The sequence below is a fragment of the Microcaecilia unicolor genome, chromosome 2 (assembly GCF_901765095.1).
Source record: "Microcaecilia unicolor chromosome 2, aMicUni1.1, whole genome shotgun sequence".
In the NCBI taxonomy this organism is placed as follows: Eukaryota; Metazoa; Chordata; class Amphibia; order Gymnophiona; family Siphonopidae; genus Microcaecilia; species Microcaecilia unicolor.
This window is the reverse complement of record NC_044032.1, coordinates 361,140,881-361,162,107: the sequence shown is the minus strand read 5'-3', so window position 1 is coordinate 361,162,107 and position 21,227 is coordinate 361,140,881. Positions and strand designations below refer to the sequence as shown.

The 21,227-nt window shown below is 43.3% G+C and overlaps 1 protein-coding gene across 1 annotated transcript in view; it reads left to right on the top strand.

The window, feature by feature from the left end:
• LPL (lipoprotein lipase) overlaps positions 1 to 21,227 on the top strand; it is a 44,981-nt gene that overhangs the window by 10,328 nt on the left and 13,426 nt on the right. The window contains exons 2-7 of the mRNA XM_030194501.1: positions 799 to 974; positions 7,988 to 8,167; positions 11,283 to 11,394; positions 16,637 to 16,870; positions 19,113 to 19,355; positions 20,813 to 20,933. Coding sequence (XP_030050361.1) covers positions 799 to 974; positions 7,988 to 8,167; positions 11,283 to 11,394; positions 16,637 to 16,870; positions 19,113 to 19,355; positions 20,813 to 20,933 — 1,066 coding nt within the window. The remainder of the gene's footprint in view (positions 1 to 798; positions 975 to 7,987; positions 8,168 to 11,282; positions 11,395 to 16,636; positions 16,871 to 19,112; positions 19,356 to 20,812; positions 20,934 to 21,227) is intronic.

Genomic DNA, 21,227 nt, shown 5'->3' with positions numbered 1-21,227 from the left:
TTTCCCAGTGTGGCAGTGCTTATGTACTTATGTAACACAATTTACACATCGAGTAAACTGCTATTTGGTCATTTTACTATTGTTATACTGTTAACAAAATTGTAAATGTAATGTTAAACTGTATCTACTGTACACCACTTTGGACAAATCTCATTGTAAAGGTAGTTAATAAATCCCAAGTAAGGGGAACTTTTTACTAAGCTGTGCTCAAAAATGGGCAGTGCTGTTTGTAGTGCATGGGTTTACCACATGCTGCAGCTACGTTTGGCGCAGCAGCAAAATGGCTGCATCTGTATATTTTCCCGTAATTGTGTGATTCCATGGTGGTTTGTACCGCATCAAGTCGTGTTTCTCCGTTCCCGGGTTCTTTTATCTTGATTAAAGTGTGTGAATCATGGATTGTAAAAAAGAACAAAATAGGCAAAAATCTGCTTACTATGGTAATTAGAAAATACTAAAGCAGATAAAATATATAAATATATAAAACCAAGTTAATTGAAACAAAGCCCAGAGGTGAGTGGAGGAGCCACCTAGTGGTTAGGGTGGTGGTTCTGAGGAACTGAGTTCAATTCCCACTGCAGGCACAGGCAGCAACTTGTGACTCTGGGCAAGTCACTTAACCCTCCGTTGTCCCATGTAAGCTGCATTGAGCCTGCCATGCGTGGGAAAATGCAGGCTACAAATGTAACAAAAAACAATTATTTCAATTAACTTGGTTTTGTGTTCCTGTCTTTTTTGCCATTCGTCTCATGTAAATCCAGCTCACATAAACCTCACCAGTGGCTTTCTTTGTTGCAGGCAGCCCAACAGAAAAAGTCAATGACTACAGTCAAATTGAGAGCAAGTTTGCTTTGAGGACAGCTGAGGTACCAGATGATGACACCTGCTATCTTCTCCCTGGTCAAGCAGAAACAGTCTCCAACTGCAACTTCAACCACACAAGCAAAACATTTGTAGTGATCCATGGATGGACGGTAAGAGCAGCATCGCTAAAGGACTCAGGCAGCTTCTCAGATATCACAAAATATTTGACATACCTAGGAGAATCATATTGATTAGCAGAAAGACAATTCTGTATTCATTGGAGAGTTCATTGTTTTTTTAACCCCCCTTGCCACCCTTCTCGTCAGCCCTGCTGCATGGGGGAGGGGGCAAGGAGGGAACATAATAATTTAAGTGTTGCCATACTGGGACAGACCAAAAGTCCATCAAGCCCAATATCCTGTTTCCAACAGTGGCCAGTCCAGGTCACAAGTACCAGGCAAGATCCCAGAACTGTAAAACAGCTTTTATGCTGCTTATCCTAGAATTAAGCAGTGGATTTTCCCCAAGTCCATCTTAATAATGGCTTATGAACTTTTCTTTCACGATATTATCCAAACCTTTTTTAAACCCTGCTAAACTAACTGCTTTTACCACGTTCACTGGTAACGAATCCCAGAGTTTAATTACATGTTGAATGAAGAAATATTTTCTCCTGTTTGTTTTAAATTTACTACTTTGTAGCTTCATTGCATGCCCCCTAGTCCTAGTATTTTTGGAAAGAATAAACAAGCAATTTACATCTACCCATTCCACTTCACTCATTATTTTATAGACATCATATCTCCCCTCAACCATCTTTTCTCCAAACTTAAGAGCCCTAGCCACTGTAGCCTTTCCTCAAAAGGAAGTTGTCCCATCCCCTTTATCATTTTCGTCGTCCTTCTCTGTACATTTTCAGAGTCTGCTATATCTTTTTTGAGATGCAGTGACAAGAATTGCACACAGTAATCAAAGTGAGATTGCATCATGGAAAAATATAAAGGCATTATAACATTCTCATTTTATTTCCATTACTTTCCTAATAATTCCTAACATTCTATTTGCTTTCTTAGCCACCACTGCACACTGAGCAGAGTGTTTCAATGTATCATCAACAGTGACACCTAGATCCTTTTCTTGGGTGGTGACTCCTAATGTAGAACCTTGCATCATATAGCTTTAGTTTGGGTTCCTCTTTCCCCCATCAGGGGTCTGTGCTGGAACTGCTGCTTTTTAACATGTTTATAATTGATCTAGAGATGGGAGTAACTGGTGAGGTAATTAAATTTGCTGATGACATTTAATGTGAGCAAGTATAAAGTGATGCATGTGGGAAAGAAGAACCCAAACTATAGTTATGTGATGCAAGGTTCCACATTAGGAGTCACCAACCAGGAAAGGGATTAAGGTGTCATCACTGATGATACGTTGAAAGCCTCTGCTATGTGTGTGGCGGCAGCTAAGAAAGCAAATAGAATGTTAGGTATTATTAGGAAAGGAATGGAAAACAAAAATGAGGACGTTATAATGCCTTTGTATTGCTCCATGGTGTGACCAAACCTCGATTACTGTGTGCAATTCTGGTCTCCGCATCTCAAAAAAGATACAGTGGAATTAGAAAAGGTACAGAGAAGGACAACGAAAATGATAAAGGGGATAGGACAACTTCCCTATGAGAAAAGGCTGAAGTGGCAAGGGCTCTTAAGCTTGGAGAAAAGATAGCTGAGGGGAGATATGATAGAGATTTAAAAATTCATGAGTGGAGTGGAATGGGTAGATGTGAATTGCTTGCTTACGCTTTCCAAAATTATAGGACTAGGCGGCACACAGTGAAGCTACAAAGTAGTAAATTTAAAACAAATCAGAGAAAATATTTCTTCACTCAACGAGTAATTAAACTTTGGAATTCGTTGCTGGAGAATATAGTAAAAGCAGTTAGCTCAGTGGGGTTTAAAAAAGGTTTGGCTAGCTTCCTAAAAGAAAAATCCATAAGTCATTATTAAGATGGACTTGGGGAAAATCCACTGTTTATTTCTAGGATAAGCAGCTTAAAATGTATTGTACTGTTTTGGGATCTTTCCAGGTATTTGTGACCTGGATTGGCCACTGTTGGAAACAGGATATTGGGCTTGATGTACCTTCGGTCTTTCACAGTATGGCAACACTGATGTTCTTATATTATGTTATGTTCTAAGTCCGACTTGGATGTCATATCAAAAATGCCTGTCTTGGTGTCTCTGCTGGCCAGAACCCACCCTGGAAGACCCCCTGACCCCCAGCCATGCAGATAGGCCCTCTCCCCAGGCTTACCTGTATCCCCTGGTGGTCCAGTGAGGTTGTTGGGGGGGGGGGGGGGGGGGGCTAGAGCACTGCCCTCTTGCTCCTGCCTTTGTGGTGCCTGTCCAAAATGGCTACTGCAATCTTTTGCAGCAGCTTTTAGTACTTTATGTAGTACCACAAGCTGCTATGAGAGGTCATGGCAGCCATTTTGGACAGCTGCCGCAAGGGACAGGAGTGAGGGGGCTGCACGCCTGTCCCCAATGACCCTGCAGGACCACCAGGGATACAGGTAGGCCCAGGAGGAGAGGGGCCTACCTAGACAGCAAGGGGATCTTCTGGAAGTTCTTGCCACAGGCTTGGGTAAGGGAGCGGGAAAAAGGGGGCATTGTTGTGGGTGGGGTTGGGGAAAGAAAGGAGCTCAGGGACTCTTTTGGAAAAAAAAAAATTATGCAGGTTCTGGCCTGATATTTAGTGCTAGTTAAGTGCAGTAGAATATCCCTACGTAAGGGAAGGGAAATGGGACTTGCTACACTGCTTTTCTGTGGCAACTACATTCAAAGTGGTTTACATAGAATATACAGGTACTTATTTGTACCTGGGGCAATGGAGGATTAAGTGACTTGCTCAGAGTCACAGGGAGCTGCAGTGGGAATCAAACCCAGTTCCCTAGGATCAAAGTTCATTTCACTAACCACTAGGCTACTCCAGTGGGAAGCAATGTAAGCCTTCTGTAGCTTTGAATATCAGGCCTTTAGAGTTTAGGGCAGTGGCGTAGCCACAGGTGGGCTTGGGTGGGCCAGGGTCCACCCATTTATGGCTCAGGCCCACCCAACAGTAGCATATGGTTAGTGGTAACTGGAGGGAATCCCAAGCTCCGCCAGCTGAAGATTTTCCCCTGATGGTAACGAAAACGCTACTCTCCATGACAACGGCACCTGCGCATGCTCAGTTTTCAGTGCATGCCTGCTGCCAAGGTGGAAAGAAGCGTTTTCCCACCAGCTGAGATATATTTTTTCGGGGGGGGGGGGGGGGGGGTTAGAACACTTGGTGCCCACCCAATTCTTGCCTAGGCCCACCCAAAATCTGTTGTCTGACTACGCCCCTGGTTTAGGGAGACCCCTGCGTGTTTATGAATCATTTATGATAGGAATATCATCAGAAGAAAATCTGTTGTGTCCACTTATTGCCATTCGGCAAGTTTATCAGCCAACCCTTGTATTTGTGGAACAACACACCAGAGGTGGAGGTGTCTGTTTTTAAAACTTAGGAGAATGTCACGTGCCCTAGGAGTCTTGAAGCTGGAGAGTCCCATGGGTTGCATGATGGGGAAGCAGCTTCCCCATGTGACCCCTTTCCTAGTCCAGGTGTTGAAAGAGGGCTACGGAATTATCACATAGCACCTTTATGATTATAATATAAAACAGTGAGTTTATTGAAATAAAACTCTTCTTTTAATAGGGAACTCTTATCCTACATGAGTAACCTCACTAGTCGGTTATCTAAACGGGCAACTGTTTCTTTTTCTTCCTCCTAGTTTTAAAACAGGATCAAGATACTGTTCCTTTCAAAGCTGTAATAAACACTATAGCAATGTAGAGACTACTAATGTGATGCACTTGGAATCTTAAATTGTGCATACCCTTTATAATATGTTCAGGAATTTTGCCATTGCTTGAGATGGAAGGAATTCATTGTGCAGTGGAAAGATCTCATCCTTCCTGGATAACAGAAGGAAAAACATAACATTAGGGGCACTGTCATATATTCTTGACTGGACTAGCAGCTGAAACCAACTGTGAAATCAAATTCACAAAGTCTCCCTGTGTGATGAGGAATGTTCAGGCCAGCTGTCCTCCGTTCAGCACACAGGGAAGGCTGAATTGGGGATACTGAAATTAGGGACCACACTTAATAAAAAACTTTTCAAATTTCCCTTGGGTCCTCAGTATATTAAGATGACCCTCTCTTTAGTCTTCTTTTTGGTCATCACTGCTGATATGTTACTCAAAGGCATTTCTATCCCAAACAAGGTTATATTCATAAAGTATCTTGAGAATATGGCTAGGCTTTTCATCTGCTTTCAGTACTATTAATCATGTGTATTGCTCTATGCATTGCACAACATTGAGCTAGGTCAACCAGTCCTTACTTGGATTCAGTTCTTCTTAAAGTAATTGATTCCAGCAAGTCAGGGCTAAAAGCCCACCTTTTTGATGCTGCTTTTAACTCCTAACTCTTGTTCACTTGTTCAGAACCCTTATTTTATCATCCTCACTTTAATATTCCCTTATCTCTTGTTTGTTCTGTCTGTCTGTCTGTCCTAATTAGATTGTAAGCTCTGTCGAGCAGGGACTGTCTCTTCATGTTCAAGTGTACAGCGCTGCGTACGTGTAGTAGCACTATAGAAATGATAAGTAGTAGTAGTAGTAGTGAGTAAGTTTCGGGTTGGAAACTCCTGATTACAGGTGTCCCATAGGATTGTTTATTTATTTATTGCATTTGCATCCCACATTTTCCCACCCTTTGGTAGGTTCAATGTGGCTTACATATTACAATAGAGACGGTTACAGAATTTTGGTTTGTTGATGAGTATCACTTAATACAAATGATCAGTAGTGGAGTAGAATGCATTTAAATATTGTGTGGGAGGAATAATATTATTAGTGGGGATGTGGTTTGCATCATTATTTTCCATTTTTAAGATTATTTCAGAAATTTTCGTGGTTGAAAGGTTAATAGGATCGTGCCCCATCTGCCAGCTACATATAATATATGCAAATTATATTATGATCTCTTCTTCTGCATATATCTGTTTAGCTGAAAATTATTGTTGACTGCATTACAGATATTTCTAAATGGTTGTGGGCAAACTACTTACTTTTAACGTACCTAAAAGTAATCTAGTTGTTAGGGTAAAGGGTCATGGATCTGTAGTATAACCAAAGTGGGTTACTTCCTACGCTCTACCAATTTGCAGTGAAGTTAGATATCTGAAAATTATTTTTGATTCTAAATTGGCAATGAAATCACTGATCAGAAAAGTGTTATAGAGACAGCGATGAAGGTTACACAAACTAAAGCCAATTTTTAGTTCCACAGATTTTCAAAACAGTGGTGCGAGTAACGAATCTTCGAACAGTTGACTTCTTCCAATAGGTTACCTTGTGCACTGCCTAGAGCATTATAGTCAGTAAATGCTGCAATGCACATGCTGACAGGAAGTGCATGGTTTGACCCTATCTATCTTTGCATTGTATTGGTTGCCAGTAATTACTTGTAGCCAAATTAAAATCTTGCTGTTTCTTTTCAAGGGTCAAAATGGAATTGCACCTTCCTGTTCACATTCTGTACTCCACTCATATTTGCCTGTCCATACCATGCATGCCACCTTGAACGTATGCACTAAGGGGACTTGTGTGCTCAGGTTATAGATTACTGCTTAGTACTTGAGCTTGCAACTGTAACATTCTCATGCGTAAGTGCTGGTACTCTATAATTGTAGCACGCAGATGGCATGGGGTATGGGGTTAATTTTCAAATGCCAGCCGGTAAACATGTATGTCTGCTGTCTGTTGATTTTAAAGCATAAACAGATAGTTCTGGGGTGAAAATTCATCAAGGGGCAGAGGGAGGACAGAGTGAAGGTGGGGGACTGAGAATTATCCTTATAGTGGCACAGACTTATCTATTGATGGATAGTTTATATGGTTTGTTTAGGTCTGCCGAAAGCCTGGCATGTGGAAGGCTTGGTATGTCTTTGCTTTGGGTCCATGACAGAGGCCTAATTTGCTGAAAGGGGGTGGATGTGTGGAACAGTCTCCTGGTGGGGGTGGTGGAGACAAAGACTGCACTGTATTCAAATTCAAAAAAACATGAGACAAGCACATTGGATCTCTAAGAGAGAGGAAGGGATAGTAGTTGGTATGGATGGGCAGACTGGACAGGCCATTTGGTCTTTATGGACCAGATTCTCTATACGGCACCTGAAAAATCGGTGCCAAAAATACTTCTGCCTAGGCGTATTCTGTCAATCGCACCTAGATTTTAGGCACAGTTTATAGAATATGCCTAATGGCCATGTCTGCACCTAACTCTTGGTTCATCTATTTACGCCAAGTAAAAATTGTTGTAAATACCGAGCACCTAAGTTAAGCGCAGAGCAGGTGTATTGTATAATCATGTGCTTAGATTTGTGGAACACCCACACCTATGGCCATGTCCCCTTTTTGACAACTTGCATTAGAATTTGCGTGCACCATTTTACAGAACACGCCTAGCAAGTTGTGCGCGTAAATTCTAATTAATGCCAATCAGTATCAATAATTGCTTGTTAAGTAGCAATTATCATTGCTGACTGGCATGATAAGTAGTTAAATTGTGCGTGCAAAACCAGAATACGACCAGATTACCACGCGCAATTTTGGCCGCACTATATACATAAGTACATAAGCACCGCCATACTGGGAAAAGACCAAGGGTCCATCAAGCCCAGCATCCTGTCTCCGACAGCGGCCAATCCAGGCTTCAAGAACCCGGCAACCCCCCCCCCCCCCCCCAATTTTTTTTAAATAATGTTCAATGGATTTTTCATTCAGGAATCTGTCCAAACCCCCCTTAAACTCTGTAAGGCCAGCTGCTGTCACTACATTCTCTGGCAACGAGTTCCAGAGTCTAACTACACGCTGAGTAAAGAAAAACTTTCTCCTATTTGTTTTAAATCTACCATATTCTAGCGTCATCTTGTGTCCCCTGGTTTTGTTGTTGTTTGAAAGTGTAAACAAACGCTTTACATATATAGAATCCAGGGGTATATTTGTTTTCTGTGTTTCTATGTAATCCTGCCCTGTGTGTCATGAAAGTGGTCTTAAGAAATGTGATTTACTTTTGCTGTTGTAACTTTTAGTTGACTGGCATGTATGAAAGCTGGGTCCCCAAACTGGTGGATGCCCTATATAAGAGAGAACCAGATTCCAATGTCGTCGTCGTCGACTGGTTATCACGCGCGCAGCAGCACTATCCGGTTTCTGCAGATTACACCCAGCTGGTGGGAAGGGATGTTGCCACTTTTATAGATTGGATGGAGGTAAGCGGTCACAAGCCTGGCACGTTTGAAGTCATAGTATTAGACTTGCTTTACTTTCACTGTATAACTAGGGATGTGCAAACAATCTAGTCACCAAACGTGAACCAGATAAATTTTAGCTTGGCACAAGTTTGATGGAAAACGAGTTTTTGTCTGAGGTCCACTGGGCAAATCTGGGGAAAATTCAAAATAAAAGTGAAAACTATAAAGTAGATCCACCAAGAGCTAGTGTTTTCTTTTGATTTTTTTTTTTCAGAAGCCAATGTAAAAAATTCAGTTTATCCTTTAAAAAGGGTTTGTTGAATTAACTTGAGAACTTGTGTATTTTTCATGGGTTCAATGAATCGGGTGACAATCCTCTTTTAAAGAGAGACACACATTTCTACCCCTTACTAATCTTATCTGGGTCTGAATGTCACTGATACCCAGATAAGTGCCAGTGCTTGCATTAAACCCAGATATTCAGCATTGGTATACGGGTATGATCTGGCGCTGAAGATCTAAGTAGAAAAAGCCTACAGTAGCAGGTGTTTAAAAAAAAAAAACCGCTGACCAGTGTGGACTGAATAATTGACCTGTTAGAGTTTACAATTCAGTGTTATGAAATCAGCAGAACATGGTATAAGGTGCTTTTCATACTGCCATATTTACTTCTTGCCACGGGCAAGATATGGCCCTTTTCGTTTAGTATTCTGTGATTATTTTTTAAATCCCTTCTGTCAAGCCCCGTTGATCAATTCCCCGTGCTGTTCCAAAACAGCACCCTAAAAATAGCGCTGGAAGAGTGCGGGGAATTAACTCCCCAACAATCAATAGCTAATAACATGCAAATTCAAGCGTGTTATTAGTGTTGATCATCCAGGGAAAGTGCAGGAGGATTGTGCCTGAGCATAATCCGGGCTGTCAGAAGTTTTGTTTGACAGGTCCGGGCTGTCAAAACTTTGTCCCTTATATGTTAGGGAAGTCCCGCCCAGTGCATCCCAGTATGCTCTGGGCAGGGCAGGAAGTTTCCATCTTGGAGGCGGTGCTAGAAGAGGAGTGAGTGCTACTCCATCCTTCATCACACAGAGGTATGGGGGAAAGGGGCTGCTAGAGCACCAGTATTGGGGGGAGGTTTGTGTTTGCAGCCCACTGGGCCACCAGGGATATTTTTTGGGGGGTTAGTCCCCCATCTCGCTGTCTGGTGGGGTGTCTTGGGGCAATAGGCCACCAGGGCCTCTGCAGTTGGCGGGGTTCCTGCGGTTCCATGGACCTCTATCTCCTGTGTCTCCGAACCTGTCAAACTAAAGTGCGAGAGGATTCCTCACCCACTTTCCCCAGATGATCAATGCTAACAACGCGCTTAAATTTGCATGTTATTAGCACTGATCATTGGAGAGTTAATTCCCCTTGCTGTTGTGGCGCTGTTTTTAGGGCGCTGTTTCGGAATAGCATGGGGAATTGATCATCGGAGCTTGAATGTTGCTGCTAACAGAAAACTCCTGGCTCGCCCCAGACTTCACCCCTGGACCAGCTCGGCTCTGCATGGGTAGTTCCAAGGCAGTCTGCCCAGGTTTTCTGCAGCGCTCAGTACGTACAACTGAAAATCCAGGACTGACCTGGTCAGCAGGACTTATTTAAGTAGGAGCCAGTCCTACCTAGATAAATCCCACTGAATATCTGCCTCTAAGAGAGTAAGTTTTTATAAAGGCATTTTTTAAATAGTATCTTTAATAATGATCCAAACATTTCCATTCAAACTATGACAGTATATGCATGTAAAATGCCACTTATAAAATTATCCCACTCTTAAGTGTGCAGGATGACAGATTTGCACATATTTTATGTGACTGACATGCTCTTTCTGCAGCTTCATGTAAGTCATGACTTCAGCATCTTTTCAGGTGCAATTGTATAAGTCACTTATGTATCTGTATAAAATCAGCTACACATAGGTGCCTTCTTGCTCTCTCAATATGGGTAGACACGTTACAAAATTACCATCTGTATTACACTGCAGATATTCTATGGTGCTCTAAAAGAATATAAAATGATAGCGAATCTACTTAACACGTTTGACATATCAACCTTAGCCATGTTTGTGATCTAGAATGATATGGGGCTAATTTTCAAAATACTTAGACTCAGGGCTGCCGAGAGGGGGGGGGGGGCAAGATTCCCCTGGTCCCTGCTTCAAAGGGGGGGGGGGCGGCACCGGGGTCTGTCTCTCTCCTGTTCCTGATGGGACCCAGGTGATTGTGTTCCGACAGGAGCAGGAGAGAGAAAACTCTGGCATCAGGCCCCCCCCTTAGAGGTTGGGGAGGAGCAGACACAGGGCTTCAGGAACTCTGGTTTGGCTGATGGGGGTCCCCAAGCTCCGCCAGCAGAAGCCTTTCTCCAGCGCTGTTCTCAACTGCTGTGCCTGCGGCATGCTTTTCCCCTCATGTCACGCAAGCAGTAGGGCAGGCAATGCAGCGGAGAACAGTGCTGAAGGAGGGCTTGTGCTGGCGGAGCTTGGTATATGGATTTGTGATGGGGGGGGGCACGGAAGTGTGGCAAATATGGGCCCCCCTTTGGGCTCCAGCCCACCCTGACTTTTGTAGTCTGGCTATGCAGTGGTCGGGGGTGGGGGTGGGGGTTGGGGGCAGCAGCAGCAGTGGCCCTGCCCTGGGCCTGGCTCAGTCTCATGGTGGCCCTGCTTAGACTTACAAAGTTCCATTAGTTACCATGTATCTTTGTAATTCTAATTTAGGAGCTCATTTTCAAGGCACTTAAGTTCCATAGTTTACAATGCAACTTTGTAAGTCTAAGTGCTTTGAAAATATGCTTCATAATGTATATTAAAATTTAGAAGCTTTAAAAGAATCCTAGAGGTCTTCTACTAAGGTATACTAGCGTTTTTAGCTTACGCTAAAAATCAGCTGGCGATTAAATGCTGAGATGCCCATAGGAATATAATGGACATCTCAGCATTTAGTGCCAGATAATTTTTAGTGTGAACTAAAAATACTAACGTACCTTAGTAAAAGACCCCCCCCCCCCCCCCCCCCCCCCCGTGACTACAAGAATGGATACTCTACAACTAACATATTGTAATTGGTAACAGAGAGCTGATAAAAGTGCTGTCTTTTCACAGGAAGAACTGAACTATCCTGTTGACAACATGCATCTGTTGGGCTATAGTCTTGGTGCTCATGCTGCTGGCATTGCTGGAAGTCTGACAAAGAAAAAGGTTAACAGAATTACTGGTAAGAAAAATGTATTTTATTTGTATATGATGGGGGTATGTTTATTATTTATGTATTTTTTCATTCTTTCTATACCTTCTTCTTGGCAAAAGCCATTCAAGATGGTTTAGAAAATCACAAAAAAATAACGTACAATACATTAAAACAAACAACAGAAAACTTTAACCGTCAAATCACCTCTAAAGACTTCAAGGCCTTTCTAAAACCAGAAGTGGACATCGTGGAACTCATTTTTGAAGCAGATGGACGTCTCAAAATGGCATGTGCTGAAAACGTCCTGATCACGATTTTTGAAAGGCAGAATTTGGATGTTTTACACTACAGTTCATCTGAATAGCAAGGGGGCATTTTGGAGCCATGTTTTGGGTGGGACTATGGAGAGCCCACAATTAGGACATCTTTCAATGATTATGGAATGGGAAGAAACATCTAATGCAAAACAAATGGACCTTTTTATATAGACCTGTTTTAATCACATCCAAAAAGGTGCCCTGATTGAGCCAGCTGATCACTAGAGGGATGAAGACATGACCCCCCTCATTAATCTCCCAGTGATTACTGACCCTGTCCCACCCTCTAAGGAGTGAAAGTGATCAGGCTTTATGACAGCTTCAGGTATTATGGTCATTCCTAATCAGTGGCGTACCGGGGGGGGGGGGGGGCAGTGGGTGCGGTCCGCCCTGGGTGCACGCCGCTGGGGGGGGGGGGGGGGTGCCGCGCGCCTGTCCTCTACGTTCATTCTGTGCTCCCTCTGCCCCGGAACAGGTTACTTCCTGTTCCGGGGCAGAGGGAGCATGGAAAGGAACGAAGCTGACAGGCGCGCGGCACCACCCCCCCCCCAGCGGCATGCATCGGGGGGGGGATTTTTTCGCTGGAGGGGGGGCGCACTGCACCCAGGGTGCGCCCCGGGTATCAGCCCCCCTAGGAATGCCACTGTTCCTAATAGAGCAGCAAGCAAGTGTAAGGAGTAGCCTAGTGGTCAGCTCAGTGGACTTTGAACAACAGGACCCAGGTATAACTCCCACTTTAACTCTTTCATTTCTGTACAAATGTATGAGTCCTCCTGACACTAGAAATACCTACCATACCTGAATTTATCAGACACCTGCAAGCATGATGGCTATTGTAGTGGTGGACCTTTAGATACAGTAGGTTTTTATCTGTTCCTGGAGGGCTCACAGTAACATATAAAGGAATTAAGGTGGGATTTGTACTTGGGTCTCGTTGTTTAAAGTGCGCTGCACTGACCACTAGGATGCTTCTCTGCTGTGCAGGGATGTCTGTGTGACCATTTTTGTATAAATGATGCCAGACAGACATTTTTGTGTTCGCTTTTTTGGCGTTCACATTTTGAACATGTCATTTTGGAAATAGCAGGGTTTTTTGGGACGTTTTCAGTGCAAGAACATCCTTCTGACGTATTTTCAAACAGGAGATCCCTTTATTTTTCCTGTTTGAAAATGGCTGAGAGATTGACTTTTTTTGGGATGTTATGAGCAAGACATCCCAATTCTGACTTAGGTGTTCTTTTGAAAATGCCCCCCTGTGTATTTCATATCTTCTGGCAATTTATTCCATTCTACTACTACCATCTGTCTAAAAGCCCACCTACCTTTTTCCCCCTTTAAAAGTAGCTTGTCTGGCACTTGCAATAAACATTTTTGTGCAGAATGTAACAACCATCTTGGAACATGTTGTTGAATGGAAGACCAGAGTAACGGGGACACCTGCCAATGGAAAATCCCTAAAAGTTAATAATAAAATCTTAAACAGATTATATTCATGTTTTGGTAACCCATGTAAATGACACAACAATTGGGGTGCACTGACTCTCTTCTTTATTATTAATTTGGATTTTGCTCACACCTTTTTTAGTAGTACAATCTAAGTTTGTATCTGAGGCAATGGAGGGTTAAGTGACTTGCCCAAGTTCACAGGGAGCAGCAGACAACTCTGGATATCAAGACCAGTGCTCTAACCACTAGGCCACTCCTCTTCTCCTTAGTATTGTTATGGTACTCTGTGCTACCTAAAGCTTGCTCAACAACTTTTTAGGTAAACCTGCATATAGGGCATTGCAGTAATCAAAATAAGAAATAATACAGCATCATTTAAAAATAGCCTCAGCTTCCTGATGAGTTGCGTCATGCTGAGTTCTGATGCTGAATTCCATCCTCTTTCCCCCCCCCCCCCTCCTGTTAATAATTTAGGGGTCAATATTCAGTGGGAGTTAGTTGGGCAGGAGCATCCCTTGCATGGCTTAATTTCTGCTGACCGGGTCACTAAATGAAATTCAGCGGCAGGATAGTGCTGTGCTGATTTCATGTCTGACCACTGCGGCACTATGCACTTCCTGCTGGGGCGTTCCATATAGGTGGAGCTGGATGTTTTCCAGGCATCACTGATATTCAGTGCCAGTGCCCAAATGACTATCCATGCACGTAGGACCTGCAAATTTGGCACTCCTAACTTGATTAGAGGCTGGCATAGAGGCTGACAAAAAATATTTTAAAAGTTTTTTTTTTTTGAGGGTGAGAGGGGGTTAGTGACCACTGGGGGAGTAAGGGGAGATCATCCCCGATTCCCTCCGGTGGTCATCTGGTCAGTTCGGGCACCTTTTTGAGGCTTGATCGCAAGAAAAAATGGACCAAGTAAAGTCGGCAAAGTGTTTGTCAGGGACGCTCTTCTTTTTTCCATTATCAGCCGAGGACGCCCATGTATTAAGCATGCCCCAGTCCCGCCTTCGCTATGCTTCCGACATGCCCCCGTGAACTTTGGTAATTCCTGCGATGGAAAGCAGTTGAGGACGCCCAAAATTGGCTTTCGATTATGCCGATTTGGGCGACCCTTGGAGAAGGACGCCTATCTTGCGATTTGTGTCGAAAGATGGGCGCCCTTCTCTTTCGAAAATAAGCCTGCATGTAGCACAAAAAATAGCTAGCCACATAAACCCAGATCTTCAATGTCTGTACCTAGACATAACCTGGCATTGAATATGCAGGAATAATGTCAGCAATGGCTAAAATACAGTGCACTGCCGTCGGCTGAATATCGACCCCTTAGTGTTCATATTGAAATGTATATACAGAGGTGATGTATTTTTAAAAAGTCAGGGGTCCTTTTACTAAGGTGAGCCGAAAAGTGGCCTGCGCTGGTATAGACGTGTGTATTGGATGTGCACAGGTTCATTTTTCAGCGCACCTGCAAAACCAGCCCTTTTTTGGGCCGAAAATGGACATGCGGCAAAATGAAAATTGGTGCTCGCCCATTTTGGGCCTGAGACATTACCACCACCCATTGACTTAGCGGTAAGGTCTCACACGTTAACCAGGCAGTAATTGTCAGCGCATGTACAATGCCAATTACTGCACGGTTAGCGCCGTGAGCGGGAAATTTTCTGGCGCGCGTAGTGGGCACGTATAAAAAATGAAATTACCGCCTGGGCCATGCGGTGGCCGGGCAGTAGTTCCAAATTGGCACATCTTGGGTGCGCATAGGCACCTACGTGGCTTAGTAAAAGGGCCCCTCATATGCCAAAGCGCTTTATCTTGGGCTGGCCCCAGCCTGCCACACTGCATAGTGCAGAGCAGGAGACTTGTATCTGGGTCTCTTGTCCAATTGGCTGTCTTAAGTTATGCTGCAAAGACTATCTAATCAATTTTCTGGCAGTGGCGGGTAGTTTTTAAAATTAAAACTGGATATTCAGTTCTGGCCCCTTTTGGGTACCAGCAGTCAGTATCATAGCCCAGTAGCATACCAAGGGTGAGGTAGTGGGGGAACGATCTGCCCTGGGTGAAGGCAGCAAGGGGGTATGCAGAGCATGTGTGTGGCTGTTGGCTCTGCTGGTCCCCAGCCCCCTCTAATATTACTTCTTGTTCGGGGCAGGGGACCGGCAGAGTCGACAGCCACTCGCCTGCTCCATGCATCCCTTGCTTGGAGGAAAGGTCCGGTGAAGCGCTTTGGTGGGGGGTGGCACGTCTTGGGGGGGTGATGTGCTGGGGGCGTGTAGTGTCAACACGCCCTAGGTGGCAACTGGCACGCCCCTGGCATAACCAGGAACTTTTTACAGGGAGTATGTCTCCCCCCACCCCCATGCTGCTCCATGTCCCACCCTCCCACCCTTGCCACACCCCATACCTTAAAATCCTATCTGCTTTAGTCTTCACCCGGGCAGCAGCAGCAGCACTACTCATAGGCTGCTGTGGCCTGCTCCGGGACATCCTCCATGAACCGTCCCGTCCCTTCCTATGCAGCTTCCTGTTTTGCTAAGGGCAGGATGGTTCAGGAAGGAATTCCCAGAGCAGGTAGCAGACAGCCTATAAGTGCCGCTGCCTGAGTGGAGACTAAAGCTGAGAGGATTTTAAGGTGAGGGGAGTGGTGGTGGTGGGGTGGGTGGGTTTGACAGGGGGTGCATATGACACTGATGCACCTAATTTAAATATGCTACTGCTAGCAATATTCAAGTCTGGGGCAGCTGCCAGGAGTTACCTGGGTACCACCAATATTCAGATGTAATACCCAGTTAGCTACTTCGTTCACTTGGGACAGGTTTTTTTCTGTCCAAAGTTAACTGGGTATCTATCCAGGTACAGCTGCTGAATATTAGCGGTGCCTGGATAACTCCTGGTTTCACCATGACTCTGTCCCTGGACCGCCCCAGCACTAACTGGATAGCATTGCAGTGGTCTGCCAGTAAGTGCTGGGGCAGATAAATGCTGCTGAATATCTGGGTTGGATCTGGTGAATGGAAGTTATCCATGGGCCCGATATTTAGACAATGGGAGGGAGCCCGGCGAACTCCCACAGTCTGTGGTCAGTCCAAATATTCAATGCCGGGCCATTTCCGGTGACCAGCATTGAATATCCATTTTATTTTTGGCCAGTTTAAATTTAACTGGCCAGGTCTATATTCAGTTCTGGTTGGTTAAGTTTAAACCGGGCAAAGATTTTCCTGCTATTTTAGCAGCCTAATTTGGCCACCAAACTTAGCCGGAGATGTGCTGAATATTAGCAGATAGACTGTTTTGTCGCATGATATAACCGGTTATCCACTAATTGCTAACCGGCAATATTCAGCAGGAGATAACTGTTGATCTCCTGCTGAGTATTGCCAGATAGCCAGTTAAGTGCCAGTTAACCTTACTAGTTGAGTTGCCTGGCAGTGCCATTTGCAGGGTGGGGGATATGTAAAGATGGATTAAAAGAAGAGAAACATTCAAAACATTTATTGTTTTCAATTAAGGGCTGGATCCAGCTGGACCAAATTTTGAATATGCAGATGCTCCCAGTCGTCTTTCCCCCGACGATGCGAATTTCGTTGACGTGCTGCACACTTACACCAGGGGCTCCCCAGACCGCAGTATTGGAATTCAGAAGCCTGTGGGACATATTGATATCTACCCCAATGGAGGCAGCTTCCAGCCGGGCTGCAATCTGGGGGAAGCTCTCCTCCTGATAGCTGAAAAGGGCCTGGGAGGTAAGGACTATTTAAGTACTTGATGGGAAAAGCACATGTGATACTTAAAAACGTAATTTTAAAAGTTACTAGGCAGTGCTTTATACATAGAAATGGTGTTTTACATAATTGTCCTCCCATCTGCGGATAAATTTACACGTGTAGGGGGCAATTCTGTGACTGGACACCTGGGGGGGAGGGTTCATGGTTTTGATATACCACCTTTCTGTTGTCCCAAATGGTTTACAGTTTTTAAAAATTGTATTTTATTGTATTTTAAAGATAATTCAGGAACAATCTCCTACAACAAACAGTTGTGAGAACAGTAATCATAATAAAAGAGGAAAAAATAAAATTCCAGGAAACAAATTAATTAACCGCCACCAACATTCCATAATCCACAATCAGAGGAGTTCCAAGAACCATAACAGTTAAAAGAAAAGTTAACAGAAACTAACAAATAAACAGTTCCTAAAGGGCTGGCAAACAAAATCTTTCTGTGGGCAAAGCAGGCGGGTTACTTCTCACACTTCACCCTCGGCCTTTGGCTGTACTGGGTTACCAGCTTCAACAACTTTGTTATTCAAAGACACAACTGAGAAGATTCAAAGAAAGTATACGTCTTATCTCGATATTTAATCATACACTTACACGGAAATTTAAGCAAACAAGAAAGCCCCTATTTCAGTGACGCTAGAATACATTAGCAAAAACTGCTTATGAGTCTTTGGAGTCACTTTCGCTATATCAGGAAACATTCTCACAATAAGAGAGAGAAATGAGGAATTTTTTTATATTGAAAATAAAGTCATAAGAGCCAGTTCCTATCAGGATCTAATGTCACAAGTATAGCCGGCAAAACTAGCTCTTCTCTGGAGGATTCCAAAAAGCCAGTTAAATCCAGACTATCCTGAGAAATTGTTGACAAAACATCTTAGCCTTCAGTGACAGTCTTTTTCTTATATGAGAGAAGATAATATATTCTGCTAATAGATGGTAATGTCTGTGAAGGAACTCGCAAATGTTCCATCATGGACCTCTTATACATATCTTGTAGTGACACCCAGTTTTAAAATTAATAAGGTAGAAGTTCCAGCACCTTACAGAATTCTCCAGATTTTTACATTTCAAAAGTGAAGTGCTACTATCTCTTGCTACGGCGGAATTTAAAGTATCTATTCTACTAAACCCTTATTCCAACTTCTGCAGCTGAGAATTAATATTGATTAAACTTGTTTCATGACTTTTCACAGTTGTTTCCAGTTTCTTAACTTGGGCTGCATTTGGCCCAAAGACACAATTAAGTACCATAGGTCATCCAACTTAAGTACCACATGTTTCACTGGATTGAAACCAAAAGCTGCGGAGGGAGGATTTTGCTCAGAGCTTGGGCCAGAGGCTGCAGCCAAAGAACTCACTACTGGCACACTAGAACATGACATTTCTGCTGACTATTTCCATTGTTCACGGTCTTGAAGGGGCTGTAGCAGGGGATGGACTGACCATACAGGAAACTAGGCAGTGTCCGAGGGCCCAGGGGGGTGTGTGGGGCCCAGTGACTCTCCCCCCACCACACAACTACAGCACCCCTCCCTGGGCCTACTTTGAAGAGCCTTGATGATCTAGTGCCTCTTCAGGAGCAGAAAAGAAACCCACTCTTTCCTGCCCACTGCACTGTTCTGTCCGGCACTGCTGCATGTTCAAAATGGCTGCCGAGACTGCTAAGACCCACGGCACTGGGTAGAGCAGCAGTGGCAATGTGCAGGAAAGAGTGGAGTTTTTTCCTGCCCCCCAAAGAGCCCAGTAGGGCCCTTCAAGGTAGGTCTGGGGGGCTGTAGTGTGCAGGAGGGGTGCTGGAAAAAAGTGGGGGTGGGGGCCCAATGACCTCTTGTGCTGCGTGTCATGACTCAACAGCTGGAAGAATGGATAGAGTAAGCCAGAGTCTCCTTTCAGCCACAGTCACTATGATGGATAACCTCTATGTGGTAGGGAATACTGTAAGGAAACACCATCTAGATAACATCTGAACATCAAAACATTGTGTGTTAATTTCTCATGTTTTTGGATCCCATTAGTAAATAGCTGAAGGACCTGTGACCTAAACCTTTGGCTAACAAGTCTTCAAAATAGACACTGTTCAGTAAGGATTTTTGCTGGGGTGGGGAAGCACAGTAGAACCAATATGAAGAGACAGTTGAATGAATTCTACTTTTCTCTTTCTGAGGATCACCTTTTATTGTAATACTATGGTTTTCTTTTGAAGATGTGGACCAGCTAGTGAAGTGCTCTCATGAACGTTCCATTCATCTCTTTATCGACTCCCTGCTGTATGACGAGAAGCAGAGCATGACTTATCGCTGCAACTCCAAGGAAGCTTTCGAGAAGGGACTATGTCTGAGTTGCAGGAAGAACCGCTGTAATACCTTGGGGTATAAGGTCAATAAAGTGAGAAGCAAGAGGAGCACCAAAATGTATTTGAAAACACGAGCTCAAATGCCTTACAAAGGTAAGCGGCAAGCCTGGTTTAAAAAATTTAATTTCATAGCCTGAGTTTCAACAGTGTTGCACTGGGCATGTGTACTGTGTTTATATCTACATAAGTACATACTGTAAGTATTGCCATACTGGGACAGACCAAAGGTCCATCAAGCCCAGCATCCTGTTTTCAACAGTGGCCAATCCAGGTCACAAATACCTGGCAAGTTCCCAAAAAAGTACAAAACATTGTATACTGCTTATCCCAGAAATAGTGGATTTTCCCCAAATCCAATTTAATAATGGTCTATGGACTTTTCCTTTAGGAAGTCACCCAAACCTTTTTAAAACTTTGCTAAGCTAATCGCCTTTACCACATTCTCTGGCAACGAATTCCAGAGTTTAATTATACATTGAGTGAAGAAACATTTTCTCCAAATCGTTTTAAATTTGCTATTTTTTAGCCTAGTATTTTTGGAAAGCGTAAACACACGCTTCATGTCTACCCGTTCAACTGTGGCCCACAGTTATTTGATAACAAAAGGGATGCAGAATTATTCATATTCTTCATGTTTAAAATGCTTAACGGCATTTCACATTGAAATTGCATAGTGGCCAGTGTGATTCATAGTTCAAAGTAGAATACATAACTAGGCTGTGCTTTCAGTTTAAAAGGGTACAGGCACCACTGGATGCTTTTTGTCAGCTTGTTAATGCTACTGTTTAACTGTGTTGGGAACTCAACTATTTGAGAATGGTGCCCTGTGGGTTGGGGGTTGTATGGTTTAGAATTTTTCAATAAAAACATTGAACTAAAAAGAATATGGAGAAAAGGAAACATGTTTACGCCTCTGGGTTGTTACATTTTTAAATCTCTTTTTGAGTTGTTATAATATAATTAAATGTGCCTAATAGTACAACGGCACCTGATGAAATTTGAGGCTGACTGGTGGTTTTTTTCGTGATATACATGGATGAGTGTTCCAGTCCAGGCTTTTAGTCTGTGCTATTGTTTGGATAGTGATACAAATAACAATGATAAATGTGTGTTTTCAGTTCTTTCTGTTTGTTCGAGTTGGTTGATTGGCATTATTAATAAAAGCCGCGATATGCATTCCTACTTGTCACTCAATGGCTGCACCATTAAGAAGCGTGTTTTTGTTTTGTTTATATATCTAACCATTATTATGTATGTTAGCAAAAAATTCCCTGATTAGTCAGGATGGAAAGTCCTGAGGAGTCTGAAAAGCATTTCATTGAGTAGCAGTATTTATTTTTTGTCTATTAGATTGTAAGCTCTTTGAGCAGGGACTGTCTTTCTTCTATGTTTGTGCAGCGCTGCGTATGCCTTGTAGCGCTATAGAAATGCTAAATAGTAGTAGTAGTAGTATAGGCCTATGTGTGAAGGCCAGTTTCCCAGATTCAATAATTTACAAAGTTTTGTTGTTGTTTTTTTAGTTGACTAAATCATGCTCTTCTTTATTTCAGTCTTCCATTACCAGGTCAAAGTACATTTGTTTGGAAAAAAGAACTGGACACTTACAAATCAACCCTTCTTAGTGTCTCTCTATGGTACTGAAGGTGAAAGTGAAAACATTGCGATTACCTTGTAAGTATTTTAAGACATTGGCCCGTCTGATAAAGAGCTGTGTATTTCCCTTATTATTAAAGAATGAATGAGGGGTAGATCAGAAAGCTGTTTTGTTTTCTCATATGCTTATATCTAGTTTTGACAGTACAGTGTAGTACAAAAGCAGCATTACTGAATTATTGATGTCTGAACACTTATGTGCTATTATTTTTGCAAGGGAACATAAGAAAAGCCATACTGGGTCAGACCAATGGTCAATCTAGCCCAGTATCCTGCTTCCAACAGTGGCCAATCCAGGTCACAAGTACCTGA